Source organism: Aulonocara sp. 'chitande type north' Nkhata Bay, linkage group LG3, assembly GCF_057382095.1.
Source record: "Aulonocara sp. 'chitande type north' Nkhata Bay isolate Kocher_YH1m ecotype deep benthic linkage group LG3, A_spYH_male_GT1.1, whole genome shotgun sequence".
Classification (NCBI taxonomy): Eukaryota; Metazoa; Chordata; class Actinopteri; order Cichliformes; family Cichlidae; genus Aulonocara; species Aulonocara sp. 'chitande type north' Nkhata Bay.
In genome coordinates this window covers 8,823,251-8,844,470 of record NC_141346.1, presented here as the reverse complement: position 1 = coordinate 8,844,470, position 21,220 = coordinate 8,823,251, and the positions used below count along the sequence as shown (strand labels likewise).

At 42.2% G+C, this 21,220-nt stretch overlaps 2 protein-coding genes across 3 annotated transcripts in view; both read right to left on the bottom strand.

Annotated features, from left to right (window-relative positions):
* The window catches only part of LOC147333809 (uncharacterized), a 53,764-nt gene extending 33,940 nt beyond the window's left edge, over positions 1 to 19,824 (bottom strand). The window contains exons 1-8 of one of the 2 annotated variants that reach the window (XM_086270172.1): positions 19,591 to 19,804; positions 12,793 to 13,143; positions 12,091 to 12,423; positions 11,901 to 12,008; positions 10,161 to 10,484; positions 9,290 to 9,619; positions 8,113 to 8,421; positions 7,045 to 8,038 (exon numbers count right to left, since the gene is read on the bottom strand). In XM_086270172.1, the coding sequence (XP_086126298.1) occupies positions 7,947 to 8,038; positions 8,113 to 8,421; positions 9,290 to 9,619; positions 10,161 to 10,484; positions 11,901 to 12,008; positions 12,091 to 12,423; positions 12,793 to 13,143; positions 19,591 to 19,621 (1,878 nt within the window). In that variant the 5' untranslated portion in view covers positions 19,622 to 19,804 and the 3' untranslated portion in view covers positions 7,045 to 7,946. Of the gene's footprint in view, positions 1 to 7,044; positions 8,039 to 8,112; positions 8,422 to 9,289; positions 9,620 to 10,160; positions 10,485 to 11,900; positions 12,009 to 12,090; positions 12,424 to 12,792; positions 13,144 to 19,590 lie in introns of those variants that run through there. The other variant, XM_086270161.1, reaches the window with a different exon arrangement.
* LOC147333810 (nuclear factor 7, brain-like) lies at positions 2,070 to 6,092 on the bottom strand. The gene has a single exon (XM_086270484.1). The coding sequence runs from the start codon at positions 3,640 to 3,642 to the stop codon at positions 2,251 to 2,253; it is 1,392 nt and encodes a 463-aa protein (XP_086126610.1). The 5' UTR covers positions 3,643 to 6,092; the 3' UTR covers positions 2,070 to 2,250.
* Positions 19,825 to 21,220: the final 1,396 nt, after the last annotated feature.

Here is a 21,220-nt window from a genome sequence, read left to right as displayed (position 1 = left end):
TAATGCAGCTCAAGTTCAGAATCATGAGGCCAGATTAATGGCATGGTTAGTTTTCCCTGTGGTCTCTCTTTTCTGCTGCCTGTAAGATCAATCTTCAACATCCTTTGTCCATTGTATCCACTGTCCCTCCCACGCACATGTCCACACCGTCTCAGTCTTGTCTCTTTACCTTTGCAGCGAGTGCACTCCCTTTACCAACCTTAGTCCTTGTGTTTAAAGTCCCTACTCTCACCTCCACAGTCCCGTCCTTCCTTCTGTCTTGCTGCCTCCGAACATGTTTCCAGCAGGGGTTATAACCTGCAGCCAGCAAGGTGTGCCTAATAAAGTGGCCGTGTTTATGTCACAGAGCAGCAGCATCAGAAAACGGTGGTTTACATCTCTGTTACAGGAAACCTGAAGAGTTAAAACACAAGAGAAGAAAATCTAAACGTTACACAAAGAACATAAAAGAAGTAAACTTCATAAAAACTTCACAAATGATGCTTTAAATGAAAAATAAATCCCTGTAAATAATTCAACAGGTCACATGTTAGAACCACCTTAACTAAACTCTGTAGCCGCTCACTGTGGTTTGTCCCAGCAGCTCTTAGGAAACAAACTGCTAACTTCAGTGTCAGCACACACTGTTAGTAAACTATGCAACACTGAATTCAGGTTTCAGTTGTGTTAAGTTGTGAAGTTGTGATGAAAGTCTTCTTACTGACACAGGTAGGATGGTCAGGCGTCCTCTGTTCCTTCACCGTTCATGAACTGTCACTTATAAAATGCTGCCAAACATCAACTACACTCAATAACTAAACGTGTGCAGGTTAAAGTGATGGACGCCCAGATCTGCACTCCAAATACAAACAGACTAAAGGTGTTTCCTCCAGAAACAAAGACAATATTTACAAAGGTCTCACAGGTAAATTGTGAGCGATCACAGCAGCATCTCATCCTGACTAACAGCTTTTAGATGCAGGGAGAGCGTCGTGGTTCAGAGGTGGTTCAGCAGATGATGAAGGCCTTTCTGTTGCATTGTGTAGTGCTGTGGAGGCCATGATGGTCGACTGGGTCTGCTTCTACTGAACTCACAAACACTTCTGAGGTATTTACACCTGAAGCCTCATTGAATGTGAGTCAGAAACAAACGGCTCAGCTGTGATTAATGGATGTTTCCCTGCATTTCTATTTTCACACAGTTTATTTCTTACAGCAGGAAAACTGAACAGAATGTCTGTAAGAGGTCAGAGTGAGGATGACGTCACTTAATACAGGAAATACATGTTTGTCTGTTTTGATGATGAAGGACTTCTTCAGCTCTGTAAACAGCTACACTTGAGAGGACAGAGGTGATTTCATGGATCAATAACAATGTGTTTATCAGCTTTCATCATCGCAGTGCAGACATGACGTCAGATCTATCAGAGTGAAGGCCGTCTCTCTGATGACGTCACAGAGCAGAGTCGTTCTGTCCAATAAAGGATCTCAGATCAGCTGCTGCCATCTTGTGGCCACAGTTGGTTACTGTCTCTGAAAGTTGTCTCATGTTTCCTGTTGTCCTGCTAACAAAGGCTGGAGCTCATCATGCTGAGAGGGCAGCAGCATTTTGTGGCTCTTCACACATGTTCATTATATTCTGATGATCCTGGATGGAGACAAACTACAGATAAGTGTGTTCAGCCCAACTAGTTTATCTCATTACAGCAGTTTGATGTTTCCCTTTGAATCCCCCTGAAGATCCTGACAGTGAAGCACGTACATAATACTCCAGCCTTTCAACTCTGAGCTTATTTAGTTCTATTAATACACTGAAATCTCATTTGTGTCATGAAGAAAGTCTTTAATCAAACAGAATTCAAAGATCAGAAACATTTCATATATGGAGTTAAACATGAATCATTGTTTCAACAACATATTTATTGTTGTCATAAACAGACAAGAAGACAACAACAAACTGCTCCTCCCATTCAACACATGTCAGTCCATATCCCAGCAAACTAAATCATCTCCATTTACACATCAAATAGAAACATGAATCACTTGTAATGATTAGAAACTTGATAGAATTTCAAATCTAGTTTGGGGAGTCATTCAGTGAGAAACAGTGAAATGATTTTCCATGTGAAAAGGTGGACAGCAGAAACAGAAAGAAACAGTGAAACTAAAAGAGAAACAAAGAGCTTTGGAACAACGAGGCAGCAGGAGGACAGCTGCAGTTTAACAGCTTCAACTCACTGACAGGAAACAACATTAGAAACATCATCATCCTCAACTCATCTGCTGCACTGACACTGACACCTTCAACGGGCACACCTTCACTTTACCACCAATGTTAATGATTGGAAACATCCTGTGAGTGAAAGTGTGTGTGAAGGTGTGTATGTGTGTGTTAGTATCAGGATCAGAGAACGACAGCTTTCCTCTGTTCCAGTCCAGATTCACTCTGATCCTCTGGAGCTTCTTCTGGACTGAGAGATCAGTGAAAGGAGCTGATGGTGAGCGTGCTGAGTATTCACCTTCATCAAACCATATTGTCCATAATCCAGACTGTATGCTTCCCTTCCTCTGCACAGACTCTGCTAACACACCCAGTTCCCACACTGTACTGTCTCCAACTTCAACATCCCAGCTGTGAGTTCCTGAGTTAAAACCCTCAGAGCCCAGGACAGAGCAGGAATAATCAAACCTCTCTGGATTATCAGGAAGCTGCTGCCTCTCTCCTCCTCCTCTCACACTGGTCAGATCTTCAGACAGGATGAGTTCTGGATGAGCAGTGTTTGGGTCCAGAATGAGAGGAGTGTAGGAGACCATGTCCTTCATGTTGTTCCAGATGTTGAAGGTCAGGTTGCCCAGGTGTTTGGCCTGGTCTATCAGAGCTCCTGAGGGCAGCTGTGGATCATCCAGCAGGGGGCAGCGCTGGACTCTTTCCACTGCAGCCTTGTAGTTGTGCAGGAATGAGACGTCTTCAGCTCTCAGCTCCTCCTCTGTGGCTCTGACTGTGTCTGAAAGAGCTGCTATCTCTCTGCTCAGAGCCTCCATCTTCTCCTTCATCATCCCACTCTTCTGCTCCTCTTCCTCCCTCAGTGCAGCCAGCTTGGCCTCCTCTTCCTCTGCTAGAAACTGGTGAAGCTCCTTAAACTGCTCCTTAATCTGCCTCTCTGTGTGTCGGGCCTGGACCTTAATGTGTTCTGCTGTTTGATCAAACTTCACTTGAACTTCTTCACAAACCTTTAACTTCTTCTTTAAGGGCTCCAGAGTTTCCTGAAGTTCCTTCTTGTGTTGTTGTGCAGCTTCATCGATGGGTCTGAATCTGTGATTGGTGTGTTTTTCTGAGGCACAGCAGATGAGACACACTGGCTGCTGATGGTCCAGACAGAAGAGTTTGAGTTTCTCAGAGTGCAGACTGCAGAGAGCCTCTGAAGCTCTCTGATCTCTCTCCTGTAAGAACGACTCACACAGGTTCCTTAAAGCAAGATTTGAAGGTGGATCATCCCTTGAAGATCTTCTTTTACAAACTGGACACTCGTGTGTTGGTCTCTCTCTCCACCATATCTTCAGACAGTCTTTACAGAAGCTGTGGCTACATGACAGAATAACAGGATCTCTGAAGACCTCCTTACAGACCGGACAGCAGAGATCCTCCTCTGATCTGGAAGCCATTGAGTCTGTGAGTGAAGCTGAAAACAGCAGACAGGAAGTACAGTCAGTCCTGGCTCCCCTCCCTCCTCTACCACCTTCACTGAAACTTGCTTTGAGTCGTGTTTTTGCTCAAACTCACATTCAGTGTGTGGAGCGTCAGCAGCTTGAAGCAGCAGTGTTGGAGTTTTCCACTTTTCTCTCCTGTAGCTGGACTCACTCAGAGGAAGCTGCTAGTTTGGTCTGAGCTCAGTCTGATCGTCTGTGCGTCTCTGCACTGAAGAAGAAAAACATCTTGTTTCCTGGTTTTGTTGCATGTAAGTGATGTGAGGGGAGGAGAACAATGTTGCTTTACCTGTAGCCTAGGTGTGCTTCATTCCAGAGTTAGACTTTCATCCTGCCAGCAGCTCAAAAGCTATAAAACAGGTTTTCCTCTATTCCAGCTGCACATGTCACAACATTACTCTTAATTTTAATTACTTTTGTAGAATCTATTTAGACTTTGAAGTAAAACTATCAGATTTCTCACATAACTAAAAGATTTAATTTATTCATCAGTAATCATCAGTGCACCTGACTCACATATTTTGGGTAAAACACACTGCTAACCTCAGTAAGGGCCAGTCAAAACACCCTTTACCTCAGGTCACAAATAAGTACAGTATTAAAGTTCTGTGAGTGATGAGACATTCTGTATGATTTTAGGATGGATTTCTTCATTTTAGCCCTGATTTTGATTTTGCTGTATTTCCAAATCTTAGACATAATGGAGGATTTCGGAACATAAAACTTACCAGAAAGTGATTATCATCAACAGTTTGGTTGCTGATGTCATAGCTAAATTTAACCTAAAAAAGATGTGACACCAGTAAAAACTGCCAAAAAACTATGCTTGAGACTTGTGTCTTTTAGGGACTTTTCTAACACAAATATCTGCTTTAACTTAAATGAGGACCACGAATGTCCTTTGGAAACTGGTAAATACAATGAACTCTTTGACTAAACATCTGCTTGTGTTAAGGTACGCTTCATGATTTCAAGATTTATTTCTTTTCTCTTGGTGTTCCAGTCCAGTCTTGCTTTTTTCCTGTAAATAAACCTTGTAAGTACTCCAGTACTGAGGCCATTTACGTGAAAAGGGAAAGACCATCTCTGAATCAAGGAGGGAGCCTAAGGGTACATCTGTCACCATCTTACAATGCTGTGATTGCAGCCATTCCCCAACTCTGTGAAAGGCACTCATGGCCATTGATCAGTGGTTGTTGATTAATGGTCATGAGAATTTGCATAATTAAGATTAAGGAACTGACCTCCCAGCCCATTGTTCCTTCAGCAGGCTGGTTTCAGTCATTATGCAAATGTACTGGTTGTGGAAACCTGCAGTCAGCTGAGACTGAAGAAGTCACTTGGATGAGTAATGAAACGTTTCTCCCACAAAACTCTACGTCCAGATGAACAGAATCGACTTCTGGAGATGTTATTAAGAATCTACATTTTGTATAAAAATATTCTTATCTTTATTTTTTCAGTGTGGAATCTATATAAAAACCATAGAGGCTCTCACTGTTTGCAGGTTGATGGACATTCACTGTTTTTTTGTTTGTTTTTTTACTTGATCCTGGTAAGAAGTGGATCACTTCATATCACTCAGTTAAACCGGATAGGACTTCACTAAACCTCTAATCCTGCCTCTCAGGTCCACTCAGACCTGACATAAATCTCTTCTCTTCATCACATGGAGTACACACGGATGTCCACTGACAATTTACATTTCACATTTTAAGAAACTATAACAGGATCGACTGTTGAACCATCAGGTCTCCAGCTGCCGGTGTCCACAGAAACGATGTCTCTGAACCAGATGAATCTTATCAGTGCCTAATTGTTTCTAATGGGCACATTTTATTTTCCATATGTATATTTCATTTGAAATGACTCACGAAGCTAATTAAAGCTAATGTGTGAAAAGTTAAAGAGGAATTAAAGTAAAACAGCTGAAAAAGTTCTATTAAAGAGAATACATCCTCTTGAACTGCACAGTACAACACTGTAACCAAACGTGTGAACAAACTAAACTTAATGAACAAAGAGAAAAACAGAAACATGGTAAACTATGAAAAATTTTGATAAAGTACGTAGTTATTGAAACTTCCAGCAGTCGTATTGTTTGATCTGAATCAGAATCCAGTGTTTGATGGAAATCTCCTCCTGCTGCACTTCAACACATTAAAGAGAGAGAGATGAAAGAAAAGCTGATGATGAGAGCAGAGAGAGGAAGGTGTACTTACCGTGCAGGAGGATCACAAACACCACAAACATCTTCATGTTCCTGTCAAACTCAGAGACTCTTTAAAAGCCCTTCAGGACATCAGCTCACAGCAGCTTCACTTTCCTCTGCTGATCATCTACTGACACTCTCACACTGCTTCACTGTCACAGCTCAGAGTTCAGCTTCACACTTTGTTAAAGCACATCTGTGGAATGAAGTCTGACCGGCCACAGATCAGACGTTTGTGAGAACGGAGGCAGTGATTTGCTGGTTTACCTGTGGGGGCGTGGCTAACAGAAAAGTGGATGAACAGGATGGAAAGTATGAGGAAACTGCACTCCTCCTCTTATCAGATAAGTTTGTTGATGTTCTTTTACTAAAATGAAAGAGACTTAGTTTCATCAGACTTTACTTTTAGCCTAATTAGCAGAAGTTAATATTCAGAAGATTGTATTTATAAATATCTGAAACACTGCGTGTCTGAAAAGAGAGGGAGAAAACTGTGAGCTCAGATATTTGCTGATCTTTAAAGTTTAAAATCACCACATTCCCACAGACCAATCAGATACAGGATATGAGGAATTATTCACCAGGTGGCCTTTATGACAGGATTCAGCAGCTCTGAGCCTGATACTGAGGTGGAGAAACTCCAACATACCTGATAACCTGTGGAGTGGGAAAAGGAGTACCACGGTACATTTCACCCTTGATTAAAGGCAAATATAACTCTGGATTATTAAGCATAAGCAGTTAGTTTCTCTTTATTATAAGTAAAAAGAGTAACTGCTGAATATAATGAGAGTTATTTATTTTTATAGGCAGCACATACCGTTTTAATCTGATCCAATTTCTCCTGTTAAATCGGTGTAGAGGAGGAAGATGTTTTTGTCTGTGTGCAAACAACTTCATATGTGTGAGACAGTTTGTTTCTGCAGGCAAAGAGGTGTTTAATGCCCTCAGGACAGAATCAACACAATGACATAGATACCAAAGTTTCCATCTAACTTTTTTAAAATGCCCAAATTTTAATTCTCTGTGATGTTATGAGGTTTAAAAAAAGTCTTAAATCGAACTTTCCTGAAGCCCACATTCAGCCCCAAACACATCAGGAGCATCAGAAACACCACAGAAGAAGAACAACACTGATCAAATGAAACCTTACAAAGTTTTTATTTCACAGTTTATCATTATATAAATACAAAATGTAAAAATATCAGTCTTGACCTCTGTGTGCAGATCCAACCAATAAGCAAAGAGAAACAGTGAACAGCTCATACTGAGTGGAGCTGGTCACAGGTCAGTTTGAGACAAACAACTTTAATACTTTAACACTATGATTGGGTTTATAACTGAAGTGAAGGCACGCTTGTGTTTTTCTTTCATGTAGTAAAATTAATATATTACATGATACAAGATATCTTTTCAAACACATTTTCAAAGTATTTTTTTAAAATCTCAATAATAAATAAACTCAACTGCTGCCAAGAGCATGCAGAAGCACCAGGCGGCAACATAACCATAACTGTGAGGAAGTGTTGGCCAATCAAAAGCCCACAAACAATAACAGGATGCAGACTGACATCTAACAAATAGATAAAGACACACAAACCTCTGAAGGTGCGAGACAAAATCTGTTTCTTTGTCCTCATGTAAATACAGAAAATCTTCTGAATCTGAGAATCTTCACTTAGCAGTTGTAAAAAAAATAAATAAATAAAAACCCTTGGTTGTCAGGGATCCATGTGGATCGCTAATCATGTGGATGAAAGTCCAAAAAGTACCCATGCACATGTGGACATAGCCTGAAAACGCTCCTCTTCCTCAGAGGATCCACCTGAGCTTCCTCTCCTCTCTCCTCCATCATGGAGGGAACGTCCTCCATGATGGAGGAGCTGCTGGAAAGTGCTGAGAGTTTCCTCCAGAGTGAGACCTCTGTCACAGTTCAGAGGATCTACGGCAGCAGAGACCTTCATGGACACTAAAAGTCTCAAACACACAACAACAACATCACACTGACTCCACTCTGACATCACTGATCAATAATCAAAGAACACACAGATCAAACTGATTGATCAGCCATCAGAGGAGTCGGATCAATGGAGCTGCTTCTGTTCCTGATGTCCCCTGTTTGATGCTGGACCTGAACTCTCCCTGCAGAGGAGACACAAGACAGTCAGACAGGAACTAACTAACTAACTAACTAACTAACTAACTAACAAACAAACCTTTGACTCTGAGCTGCACTTTTTTGTATCTGCTGGTTCTCCCGTAGACTTTACATCTGTATGTCCCACTGTCTCTCTCTGTGGGGTGTTTCAGGGTCAGACTGAGGTCTCCAGCTTTCAGCGGGTTGTTATTCATCTCTGTTCGGTCTCTGTAAACCTGGTCCTGTTCTCCAGCCTGGTCTGATAACACGTGGACCTTCCTGTCATGAATGTCCCACCACACCACTTTAGCATCTGCAGGCAGGTCTTTTGTAGTTTGAAAGGGAAGCTGGACAGACTCCGCCCCCTCCTCCACCTCCACCTGACAGACTGAGAGGACAACAAACAACATAAGCTGTGAGGGAAAATTTCTATTTGAGTTGACACTGTAATTCTTCCCTCTCATATGAGATTAATAAAGCTTGGACTTTACTGCCTGTCCATGTCTCAGTGTTTTGTTCTGTTGTTCACAGCTGATGATTACGTGGATGCACAGGTCCTCTACTGAACCTTGTGACACACCATAGGCAAGACAAGCAGTTTACCCTTACTATTTCTGTTATATCCATTCCCTCTTCACCAGAGTTCAGGCACTTTGACATTATTTGTTACACAATGCAGATGACAATCAGTTGTACATCTCTTTTTTTGAAGCCCCAAAATGTTTCTAAGTTAAAGATGTGGAACTGATGCTTACACCATTAAAAGCAGGATTGCTGAGAATCTTCTCCAACTGAATAAAGACAAAGCACAAACAGAGTTGAAGCTAAGGTAATGGAAATGATATTGTAAGTCCCTTTTCCACATTTTCTAATTTTTCAATCAGGAACCTTTTGTTGACTTTTGATGCTTTTAGTTTGTGTAAATCTGGTTTGCTCTTGCTTTTTTCACTAAAGAAAGATTTCCAAGTAGACTTTCTTTGTGTTGTGCGTCCTTGTCTCGATTATTGTTGTACAACCTCGCTGGGATGACTGCAGATCAACTTCAGAGTTCACTTTAAGATTGTGCTCTGACAGATTCTCCTTCAGCTTCATGCTGATCGATTTCCAAACTGTTGCTGATCAGTAAGCTCTACCTTTCCTAGCTCACTGAGGAAATCTAGCAGTTAGAAGGACAAAGTATGGCGATAAATTAGTGTTAAAAAGGTGAAACGTCCATATTATGTACATCACATGTGAAAAACAAAGTATTATCTGACCTCTAACTTTAAGCTCCACCTGTTTCTTCATCAGGGTGTTTCCCTGTCCGTTGTAGACGGTGCAGGTGTAGGTCTTTCCATCCCAGTCAGTGGGGTATGTCAGGGTCAGACTGAGGTCTCCAGTTGTCAGCGGGTTGTTAGTCATCTGTGTTCGATCTTTGTAAAACACAAACTGTTCTTCAAGGTTGTCAGGTCTGTCCTGCCATATGTGAACCTTCCTGTGTGAACTGTCCGTCCACTCCACTTTAGTGTGTTCAGGCAGACTAACTGTGGCTTTGCAGGGCAGCTGGACAGACTGTACACCTGAATCCACCACCTCCACCTGGGGGACTGAAACAACAACAGAGCACTGAGCACAATAAGCATTGCACTGAATAAGTTAAATATTTGCAATTAAAACATGTTTGACTGATTCCCCTGAAGTTGCCTTTGATGTCCAATCAGCAGCAGAGCTGGTTATTTTAGAATAAAAGCTTTATTTGCAGTTATTGAAAGACAATGATACTGCAGTTGTTATCACAGAGGTGTCCTATGAAACAAGATCGACATATCCATACTTTCTTTGTTTTAACTGGATCAACAAAATCTAAAGCCTGTTTTTCTTCACAGCAGTTGCAGGTAAACTGCAGCAACAATGCGACTCAGACAGTTTCTCTGTAACTGCAGGGCTTCCTGCGCTATGTATGTATGTATGTATGTATACACACACATATACACATATATATATATACATACATACATACATACATACATACATACATACATACATACATACATACATACATATATAAAATGAAATTAGTGTGTAAAAGGTCACAAATTTGGATTATATGAAATATATGTGAGTTCTGAATATAAACACACGACTAACCTTTGACAATGAGCTCCACTTTCTTGCTCATGATTGGTTGATTTCCTTCACGGCTGTAGATCGAGCAGGTGTAGATGTGTGTGTCTTTGTCTGTGGGGTATTTCAGGGTCAGACTGAAGTCTCCAGGTTTCAGCAGGTTCCTCTTCATCTCTGTTCGGTCTTTGTAAACCTCGTCCTGTCCTCCAACCTGGTCAGACACGTGGACCTTCCTGTTGGAAATGGAATTGTCCGTCCACTCCACTTTAGCATCGTTGGGTAATCTGACCATAGCTTTGCATGGCAGCCGGACAGACTCCTCCCCTGAATCCACCACCACCTTGTAAACTGAGGGGACAACAAAGCACAACATGATGGTCACATGACCTCCCTGTCCCTCCTTGTCTTCTAGTCTCAGTCAGATTGTGTCTCAGTTTGTTCCTGATGTGTTCCTGACTCGTTCTTTGGTAACTAGTCTGCAGCGTCCTGTAAAGTGCTGCAGACATGTTGGATGAAGAAGAACAGACAGACTGAGCCTCAGCCTGGGGCTGATGAATACCATGCCTGAAAGACTACTCAGGACTTCTGGGTTTTCATCAGAAGAAGAAAGGAAGACATTTAGAAGGCTTCAAGGCAATGAGAACATGTCAAATCCACTCAACTATCAGCTCTGTCTAAGCTTTGAATTGGATCAGAGTTTAGGTTTTGTTAAAGAGAGAATCAATCTAGACTTCCTGCTTGATGTGCTGGTTTATGCAATTTACACTATAGTGAAATCACATTACCTCTGCCAGCAATGTTGTTGTGTTTAAATTCCACCAAGCCCAAAGCAGCATCAGCAGATTAAAGCAGAAACATGCATATACAATAACACTGCGTACCCTGAGCTTGCTCGGTACAGCTACATCTATCACTACAGCCGTCTTCTTCTGTTTGTCTATCACCACTATGTCCGGTTGGTTGGCCACCAACCTTTTGTCCGTCTGTATCTGGAAGTCCCACAGGATCTTAGCTCGGTCATTCTCCACCACCCTAGGAGAATTTTGACCTCGGGACTTCCAGGTTATACTCGGCACAGATGTTCCTGTACACTATGCCGGCCACTTGGTTATGGCGTTCCATGTATGCCTTGCCTGCTAGCATCTTGCACCCTGCTGTTATGTGCTGGATTGTCTCTGGAGCATCTTTACACAGCCTGCACCTGGGGTCTTGCCTGGTGTGATAGACCCCAGCCTCTATGGATCTTGTGCATAGAGCTTGTTCCTGTGCTGCCATGATTAGTGCCTCTGTCCAGCTTTGTCCAGCCACTGGTAGGACCTTCTCTATTTGTTATCATCTGACTACATTTTTTGGCAGTTGGTCAAGTCTGTGAGTATTTGGTTGGCAGTTTGTAAGGCCTCAGACATCGACAGCTTGCTGGACTTCTTAGGCACCTTCTTGTAGCACCTTTCTGCAGCTCCGATACTTGGCTAACCTCCCTCCGTGCCACCTTGATCTTGTGGGTAATTCTTTCTCTAATGGTTAAAATTGTATTTGTGAAGAAATTGATGAAGTTATCACCATTAACACTAAATGAATGGTTGTCTCAAGAGTGCTCTGACTTTTTGTCAGATGTCAAAGGTTTACGGAGTTCCTTTTTATAGAGCCACAAACCAGTGTTTGATCCCCGGCAGGTGTGTCGCAGAGTGGGGAAAAGAGGTTTGAAAAATGAGCAGACACCTGCTAACGCTCGGCATTATGGGTAGTGTAGTAGAAGAAACTCACCTGACATGAAATACTGCCGCAAATGAAAAAAAAGACCTCCAGAAACCCCAAGAACAACCAGGAGAACCAGGAGACCCACTAAAACTTTGGACCAGGATGGAAATGGTTCTGTGGAGAAGCATAAAAAAGATTTCTGACCTGTGACCTGTATCTAGAAAACTGACCTCTGACCTCAACTTACAGCACTGACCTTTGACCTGCAGCACTACTTTCTGTCTCAGGATGTCTTTGTCCCTGTAGATGGTGCAGATGTATTGTCCCGTGTCTTTCACTTTGGGGTGTTTCAGGGTCAGACTGAGGTCCCCAGTTCTCAGCAGGTCTTCATTCATCTTCGTTCGGTCTCTGTAAACTTCGTCCTGAGTCATGAGCTCATCATTTCTGTTAGAATACTCATGGACTGTGATGAGTCCGAGGTCAGAGCGAGTCCACTCCACTGTGCTGTCCTCAGGCAGGTCAGGTGTTGTGTTGCAGGGCAGGATGACAGACTCTGACCCTTCCCTCACCTTCACCTCCACCTGCTGGTCTGAGAGGACAAGAAACCACAACATAAAGCGTAGAAGCAGCAAAATTCCTCTGAGTGTTTTGTGCTGGGTGATGCATAGAATGTCATTTATTTACATATTTACAGAAATGTGTGTGGTAAACACAGCCCTCTGCACACGAGCTGACATAAGTCTAATCTCACATTTTCCAGAGGCTGCAGCAGTTCTCTGCAGTCATCTCCTGCTTTGTTGTTTGTGTTTCCTCTGAGGTTACATCTGTTCTAAATGATGCTGCGGGTTTCATCTGTATTTTTACAAGACTTTGGGAATTAATTTGCGTCAGTTTGACCTCTGACCTTTGACTAGAGTATTGACCTGTAATTACAGCAGGTGTTGGGCTTGTTGCTGACCTTTGACCTGCAGCTGGATGTCTCTGAGTCTCCGTTCTTTCCCTCCAGCACTGATGGAGCAGGTGTAGTTGCCGCTGTCAGTCTTTGTGGGTTTCCTCAGAGTGAGGCTGAAGTCTTTAATGATGAAAGCGTAACGATTCATTGATGTGCGTCTGCTGTAACGCTGGTTTTGTCCTCTAACATCGTCTCCTCCTTTTTCTCCTTGTAGGTGAACAGATTTGGGATCGAGGTCACTGCAAGTCCACATCACTGTGGTGTCCTCAGGTGTAATACCTGAGAAAAGACAGGGCAGCAGGACAGACCTTTCCCCCTCATTCACCTCCACCACCACAGCCAGAGCATGCTGGGAAACTGAGGACACACAAAGAAACTCAAGTCAAATACATGTTGTGGGTTTGACCCAGAGTTTAAGATAAATGAAAAGTGACATTATAGTCAGAAACCAGATGTTCCAAACTGGAAGCTGGTTCCACAGAAGAGGGGCCTGAAAACTGAAGGCTCTGCCTCCCATTCTACTTTTAAATACTCTAGGAACAACAAGTAGGCCTGCAGAGCGAGAGCGAAGTGCTCTAATAGGGTGATATGGTACTACAAGGTCATTAAGATAAGATGGGGCCTGATTATTTAAGACCTTGTATGTGAGGAGCAGGATTTTGAATTCAATTCTGGATTTAACAGGAAGCCAAAACAGGAGAAATATGCTCTCTCTTTCTAGTCCCTGTCAGGACTCTTGCTGCAGCATTTTGGATTAGCTGAAGGCATTTCAGTGAGTTTTTTGGACATCCTGATAATAATGAATTACAGTAGTCCAGCCTGGAAGTAATAAATGCATGAACTAGTTTTTCAGCGTCACTCTGAGACAGGATATTTCTAATTTTAGAGATGTTGCGCAAATGGAAGAAAGCAGTCTTACATATTTGTTTAATATGTGCGTTGAAGGACATGTGCTAGTCAAAAATGACTCCAAGGTTCCTCACATGCATTTAGGTTTTTAATATATTGTGTAATTAGTATTTTTTCAGGTTTGTCCGCATTTGTAAAATAGTTTTAGATCGCAGGAAAACCACACAGCAGAGCAGGGAAGACAAGAGGTGTTTGCTTTCTGATGACCGACAGCAACACATTAACCTCGTGTCGGTTTCTCCAAACATTGTTAATAATCACATGCGACTTAACGCTTATCTGCACTCATGTCTCATATCAGCGTCGCCCACGCACACTGAGCACTGCGGTCAAGTGAGCCCTCACTTACGAAGTCGCAGTCAAGCTAGCCGCCCCGCCAGCCGCACCGAAAATGTGGTTGCACTACTCTTACGTATATTACGGTATGGGTGAAAACCGGCTTAGAAACGCAGTGTTTTGTGTCCTGACACTATTTTACTTCACAATCCACTCCCATTTTTAGTGTATCTCCACTTTCCCCCCTGTGATCCACAGCCCAAATTACTGTATGATTCAGAGAAAATTAACAATAAAATTTACCCAATTTACTCAACTATACTTTTAATGTCCTCATCTTTGAGCTCAGATTACAGGAAAACTGAAAGAGGTGACGCAGATATTTCACTGGATTCTGACTCTGGGTGACCCCCACTCTGCACCCTGTGATCCACAGCCAAAATTACTGTACGGATTTTGAGAAAATTCATAGCAAAATCTTCCCATTGTGCTTTACTGTACTCCACATATTAACATCTTTGAGCTCCGATTACAGGAAAATTGTAAGAGGTGACGCAGATATTTCACTGGATTCTGACTCTAGGCTGTCGCCACTCTTCACCCTGTGATCCACAGCCAAAATTACTGTACAGATTTTGAGAAAATTGATAGTAAACTTTGCACAATTTACTGTACTATACTCTATATATTCTCATCTTTAAACTCAGATTACAGAAAAACTGTAAGAGGTGATGCAGATATTTCACTGGATTATGAATCTAGGCCATCTCCACTCTGCACCCTGTGATCCACAGCCAAAATTACTGTACGGTTTTTGGGAAAATCCATAGTAAATATGCACAATTTACTCTACTGTACTCTATATATTCTCATCTTTGAGCTCAGATTACAGGGAAACTGTAAGAGGTGACGCAGATATCTCACTGGATTCTGACTCTAGGCTGTCGCCACTCTGCACCCTGTGATCCACAGCCAAAATTACTGTACGGTTTTTGAGAAAATTGATAGTAAAATTTGCACAATTTACTCTACTGTACTTTTAATATCCTCGTCTTTAACCTCAGATTACAGGAAAACTGTAAGAGGTGACGCAGATATTTCACTGGATTATGACTCTGGGTGACCCCCACTCTCCACCCTGTGATCCACAGCCAAAATTACTGTACGGATTTTGAGAAAATTGATAGTAAACTTTGCACAATTTACTGTACTGTACTTTATATATTGACATCTTTGAGCTCAGATTACAGGAAAACTGTAAGAGGTGACGCAGATATCTCACTGGATTCTGACTCTAGGCTGTCGCCACTCTTCACCCTGTGATCCACAGAAAAAATTACTGTACGGTTTTTGAGAAAATTGATAGTAAACTTTGCACAATTTACTCTACTGTACTTTTAATATTCTCATCTTTGACCTCAGATTACAGGAAAACTATAAGAGGTGACGCAGATATCTCACTGGATTATGACTCTGGGTGACCCCCACTCTGCACCCTGTGATCCACAGCCAAAATTACTGTACGGATTTCTGATAAAATTAAATCCTATTCCATTACCAAACAAAATGAGTTCATTGAAGTATTTGCTTAACTACAAGAAATGTCTTTCCACACACAATTTAAATTTTTCAAAATGTCATTCACACACCACCTCAAGTATCAACTTCAGTTTTAGACATTATTTATTCAGTGCTTAATCACAACAATAGTCAACTTAAGGCACTTACATAATAAGTTAAACCTTACAATAATACATACAGAGAAAAACCCAACAATCATATGACCCCCTATGAGCAACAGTGGGAAGGAAAAACTCCCTTTTAACAGGAAGAAACCTCCGGCAGAACCAGGCTCAGGGAGGGGCGGCCATCTGCCTCAACCGGTCAGGGTGAGAAATTACATTTCTCAGATTACTGATTTCTCATATTACTACTACACAGTTTAGATACACTCAACAAAAATATAAACGCAACACCTTTGTTACTGCTCCCATTCCCCATGGGATGGACGTAGAGACCTAAAATTCATTCCAGATACACAATATAACCATCCCCCCCAAACAGTGGTCACAAATCAGTCCAAATGTGTGGTAGTGGGCACATCTGCTATATTGAGATAATCCATCCCACCTCACAGGTGTGCCACATCAGGATGCTGATCTGACATCATGAGTAGTGCACAGGTGTACCTCAGACTGCCCACAACAAAAGGCCACCCTGGAATGTGCAGTTTTGTCTCACAGCAAAATGCCACAGATGCCACAAGCAATGAGGGAGCGTGCAACTGGCATGCTGACAGCAGGAATGTCAACCAGATCTGTCGCCCGTGCATTGAATGTTCATTTCTCAACCATAAGCCGTCTCCACAGGCGTTTCAGAGAATATGGCAGCACATCCAACCGGCCTCACAACCGCAGACCCCGTGTAACCACACCAGCCCAGGACCTCCACATCCAGCAGGTTCACCTCCAAGATCGTCTGAGACCAGCCACCCAGACAGCTGCTGGAACAATTGGTTTGCACAACCAAACAATTTCTGCACAAACTGTCAGAAACCGTCTCAGGGAAGCTCAACTGCATGCCCATCGTCCTCATCGGGGTCTTGACCTGACTCCAGCTCGTCGCCGTAACAGACTTGTGTGGGCAAATGCTCACATTCGATGGCGTCTGGCACGTTGGAGAGGTGTGCGCTTCACGGATGAATCATGGTTCACATTGTTCAGGGCAGATGGCAGCTGAGAATGTCCCAGTTCTTGCATGGCCAGCATACTCACCGGACATGTCACCCATTGAGCATGTTCGGGATGTGCTTGACCGGCGTATACGACAGCGTGTACCAGTTCCCACGAATATCCAACAACCTCGCACAGCCATTGAAGTGGAGTGGACCAACATTCCACAGGCCACAATTGACAATCTGATAGACTCCATGCGACGATGTGTTGCACTGCATGAGGCAAATGGTGGTCACACCAGATACTGACCGGTTCTGGGTCCCCAGACCCCCAATAGCGCAAAAAAACTGCACATTCCAGGGTGGCCTTTTGTTGTGGGCAGTCTGAGGTACACCTGTGCACTACTCATGATGTCAGATCAGCATCCTGATGTGGCACACCTGTGAGGTGGGATGGATTATCTCAATATAGCAGATGTGCCCACTACCACACATTTGGACTGATTTGTGACCACTGTTTGGGAGGGATGGTTATATTGTGTATCTGGAATGAATTTTAGGTCTCTACGTCCATCCCATGGGGAATGGGAGCAGTAACAAAGGTGTTGCGTTTATATTTTTGTTGAGTGTATCTAAACTGTGTAGTAGTAATATGAGAAATCAGTAATCTGAGAAATGTAATTTCTCACCCTGACCGGTTGAGGCAGATGGCCGCCCCTCCCTGAGCCTGGTTCTGCCGGAGGTTTCTTCCTGTTAAAAGGGAGTTTTTCCTTCCCACTGTTGCTCATAGGGGGTCATATGATTGTTGGGTTTTTCTCTGTATGTATTATTGTAAGGTTTAACTTATTATGTAAGTGCCTTAAGTTGACTATTGTTGTGATTAAGCACTGAATAAATAATGTCTAAAACTGAAGTTGATACTTGAGGTGGTGTGTGAATGACATTTTGAAAAATTTAAATTGTGTGTGGAAAGACATTTCTTGTAGCTAAGCAAATACTTCAATGAACTCATTTTGTTTGGTAATGGAATAGGATTTAATTTTATCAGAAATCCGTACAGTAATTTTGGCTGTGGATCACAGGGTGCAGAGTGGGGGTCACCCAGAGTCATAATCCAGTGAGATATCTGCGTCACCTCTTATAGTTTTCCTGTAATCTGAGGTCAAAGATGAGAATATTAAAAGTACAGTAGAGTAAATTGTGCAAAGTTTACTATCAATTTTCTCAAAAACCGTACAGTAATTTTTTCTGTGGATCACAGGGTGAAGAGTGGCGACAGCCTAGAGTCAGAATCCAGTGAAATATCTGTGTCACCTCTTACAGTTTCCCTGTAATCTGAGCTCAAAGATGTCAATATGTAGAGTACAGTAAAGCAAAATGGGAAGATTTTACTATCAATTTTCTCAAAAACCGTACAGTAATTTTGGCTGTGGATGACAGGGTGCAGAGTGGAGATGGCCTAGATTCATAATCCAGTGAAATATCTGCGTCACCTCTTACAGTTTTCCTGTAATCTGAGCTCAAAGATGAGAATATATAGAGTATAGTACAGTAAATTGTGCAAAGTTTACTATCAATTTTCTAAAAATCCGTACAGTAATTTGGGCTGTGGATAACAGGGTGAAGAGTGGGGGTCACCCAGAGTCATAATCCAGTGAGATATCTGCGTCACCTCTTATAGTTTTCCTGTAATCTGAGGTCAAAGATGAGAATATTAAAAGTACAGTAGAGTAAATTGTGCAAAGTTTACTATCAATTTTCTCAAAAACCGTACAGTAATTTTTGCTGTGGATCACAGGGTGCAGAGTGGCGACAGCCTAGATTCATAATCCAGTGAAATATCTGCGTCACCTCTTATGGTTTTCCTGTAATCTGAGCTCAAAGATGAGAATATATAGAGTATAGTACAGTAAATTGTGCAAAGTTTACTATCAATTTTCTCAAAATCCGTACAGTAATTTTTGCTGTGGATGACAGGGTGAAGAGTGGCGACAGCCTAGATTCATAATCCAGTGAGATATCTGCGTCACCTCTTACAGTTTTCCTGTAATCTAAGCTCAAAGATGAGAATATATAGAGTACAGTAGAGTAAATTGTGCAAAGTTTACTATCAATTTTCTCAAAATCCGTACAGTAATTTTGGCTGTGGATCACAGGGTGAAGAGTGGAGATGGCCTAGATTCATAATCCAGTGAGATATCTGCGTCACCTCTTACAGTTTTCCTGTAATCGGAGATCAAAGATGTCAATATGTAGAGTACAGTAAAGCAAAATGGGAAGATTTTACTATCAATTTTCTCAAAAACTGTACAGTAATTTTGGCTGTGGATCACAGGGTGCAGAGTGGGGGTCACCCAGAGTCAGAATCCAGTGAAATAGCTGCGTCACCTCTTACAGTTTTCCTGTAATCTGAGGTCAAAGATGAGGACATTAAAAGTATAGTTGAGTAAATTGGGTAAATTTTATTGTTAATTTTCTCTGAATCATACAGTAATTTGGGCTGTGGATCACAGGGGTGAAAGTGGAGATTAACCAAAACTGGGAGTGGATTGTGAAGTAAAATAGTGTCAGGACAGAAAACACTGCGTTTCTAAGCCGGTCGGCACCTATACCGTAATATGCGTAAGAGTAGTGCAACAACATTTTAGGTGCGGCTGGCGGGGCGGCTAGCTTGACTGCGACTTCGTAAGTGAGGGCTCACTTGACCGCAGTCACTGAGCTACTGTAGCACATAGCTACTGTGGTTAGTTAGTGTCTCTTGCTAGAAACTTTCACCTGAAAGCCCGCAGTCTGTTGGTCCTCAGCCTCTCAGACATCGTTCACACTCTCACAGGTAAAGTCAAACCTCGTTAGGTCGCTGTTTTCCGGGAATGAGTGAATTTGTGGCGCTGTGCTGTGACTGAGTGCAGGTTAAACAGGTAAACGGAGCTCAGAGAGTTTCTTACCGCTCAGGAGGAGAAACAGCAACATCTTCATCCTCCTTTATAAACCACAGCAGCCACAAAGTCCGGTAAGCCTGGAAGAAGCAGAGCTCCCACACACGCCTCACTGTTGTTCCTGGAACTTTGTGTTTTGTATGTGAGGGGAACGCCCCGTCTTCCTCCAGCTGTAACTACTGACAGCTGCTGGTGTGTTCCAGGAAAAACACGACAAACAGGATTTGTTTTGCTTCTCAGCACGTAGAACCATCCAAACGCCTAAATGCATAAGAACACTTTTACTTTTGTTTGTTGCAGCACAGTCACAGACTGAGCACTGCTGTGTGTGGTTTACACAGCGACTCACGCAGCTGATGCAGGCCTGATTCAGAACCGCTCCTTACATTCACTGCTGCCGTCTTTGATGGTTAAGTCGGGGTTGGTGGGGCTGCTCCGACTTGGAAATCTGAGTTTATGGGGAAGTTTCAGGTTCAAATTTTTACAGGACGTTTTGGCTCAAGAATAGTTATTAAAGGTTAAGTTGGTTATCCTGTTATGTCATAGGTTAAAACGAACTCTTGAATCTTTTGAGTGCATTTTGTGTAATTTTCCTGTTGTTGTGCGTGTCTGTGGATTCAGAGCATGTCACAATCCACACGACAGGTTCACGCATGTTCCACGTTCACTGTGTCTTTGTGACATCTAGTGGACATTTGAAGATGCTACACAGAACAGTGCAGGGACAAAACCAGTCAGGTAACGTGCTCTAAAAATAAAATAATGCAACACGAAATAGAAAGCATAAATTAACTACAGAGGAAGTCCCGTTACTGTGCAGACAGTAACGGGATGAATAGTGACAGGAAACAAAAGTAAAATCAAAACAAAATGAATTCAGAGACAAGAAGAGAATAACAGAGACGAGGACAAAGAGATGAACAACAAGGTGAGACGGGAACGTCCAGGAAAACATCGACTGGGAAAACAAATCTAACGGTTAAACAAAAAACACTATAAAAAGTAAATAATAATAAAAAAGTTTATTCAGAAAACATTTTCAAAGCCATTGTTACCAAGTGCTTTCCAAAAACATGAACAGGAACAAACATGGAAAAAAATTATGAATCGGTTAAACTTGGCTGTCAAATTTGAATAACTTATAATTTAATTACAAATAAATCAAATAAATACAAACCAAAACTCAAACATGGCCCCAAACCCGAGGACCAGGACAAAGACAAACGACATACAGACCACAGGTCACGTTCTTAAAGTGATCACAGGTCTGCTTTGGTAGAGAGCGACCTTCAAACTGGAACATGTTCCTGTGATACCGTCATGGTCACTTACTGATTATTTACATGCTGGAAATAAAGAAAAACAGAAATAATAATAAGCAACAGAAATGGATGTTTTCAGTCAGTTACTATGGTGACATAACAGGTAAAAGACAATTCTGAAAACCCATCAATGTGACTTTATCATAAACAACTCTGGTCATGTGATCATGTGGTTTGTAGGACGCTCCTCTTCCTCAGAGGATCCACCTGTGCTTCCTCTCCTCTCTCCTCCACCTGTTACAGTGAGGGAACGTCCTCCATGATGGAGGAGCTGCTGGAAAGTGCTGAGAGTTTCCTCCAGAGTGAGACCTCTGTCA

Coding starts and splice junctions, on each gene's coding strand:
- LOC147333810 (XM_086270484.1), bottom strand. CDS start 3,642: ATGGCTTCCAGATCAGAGGAGGATCTCTGCTGTCCGGTCTGTAAGGAG.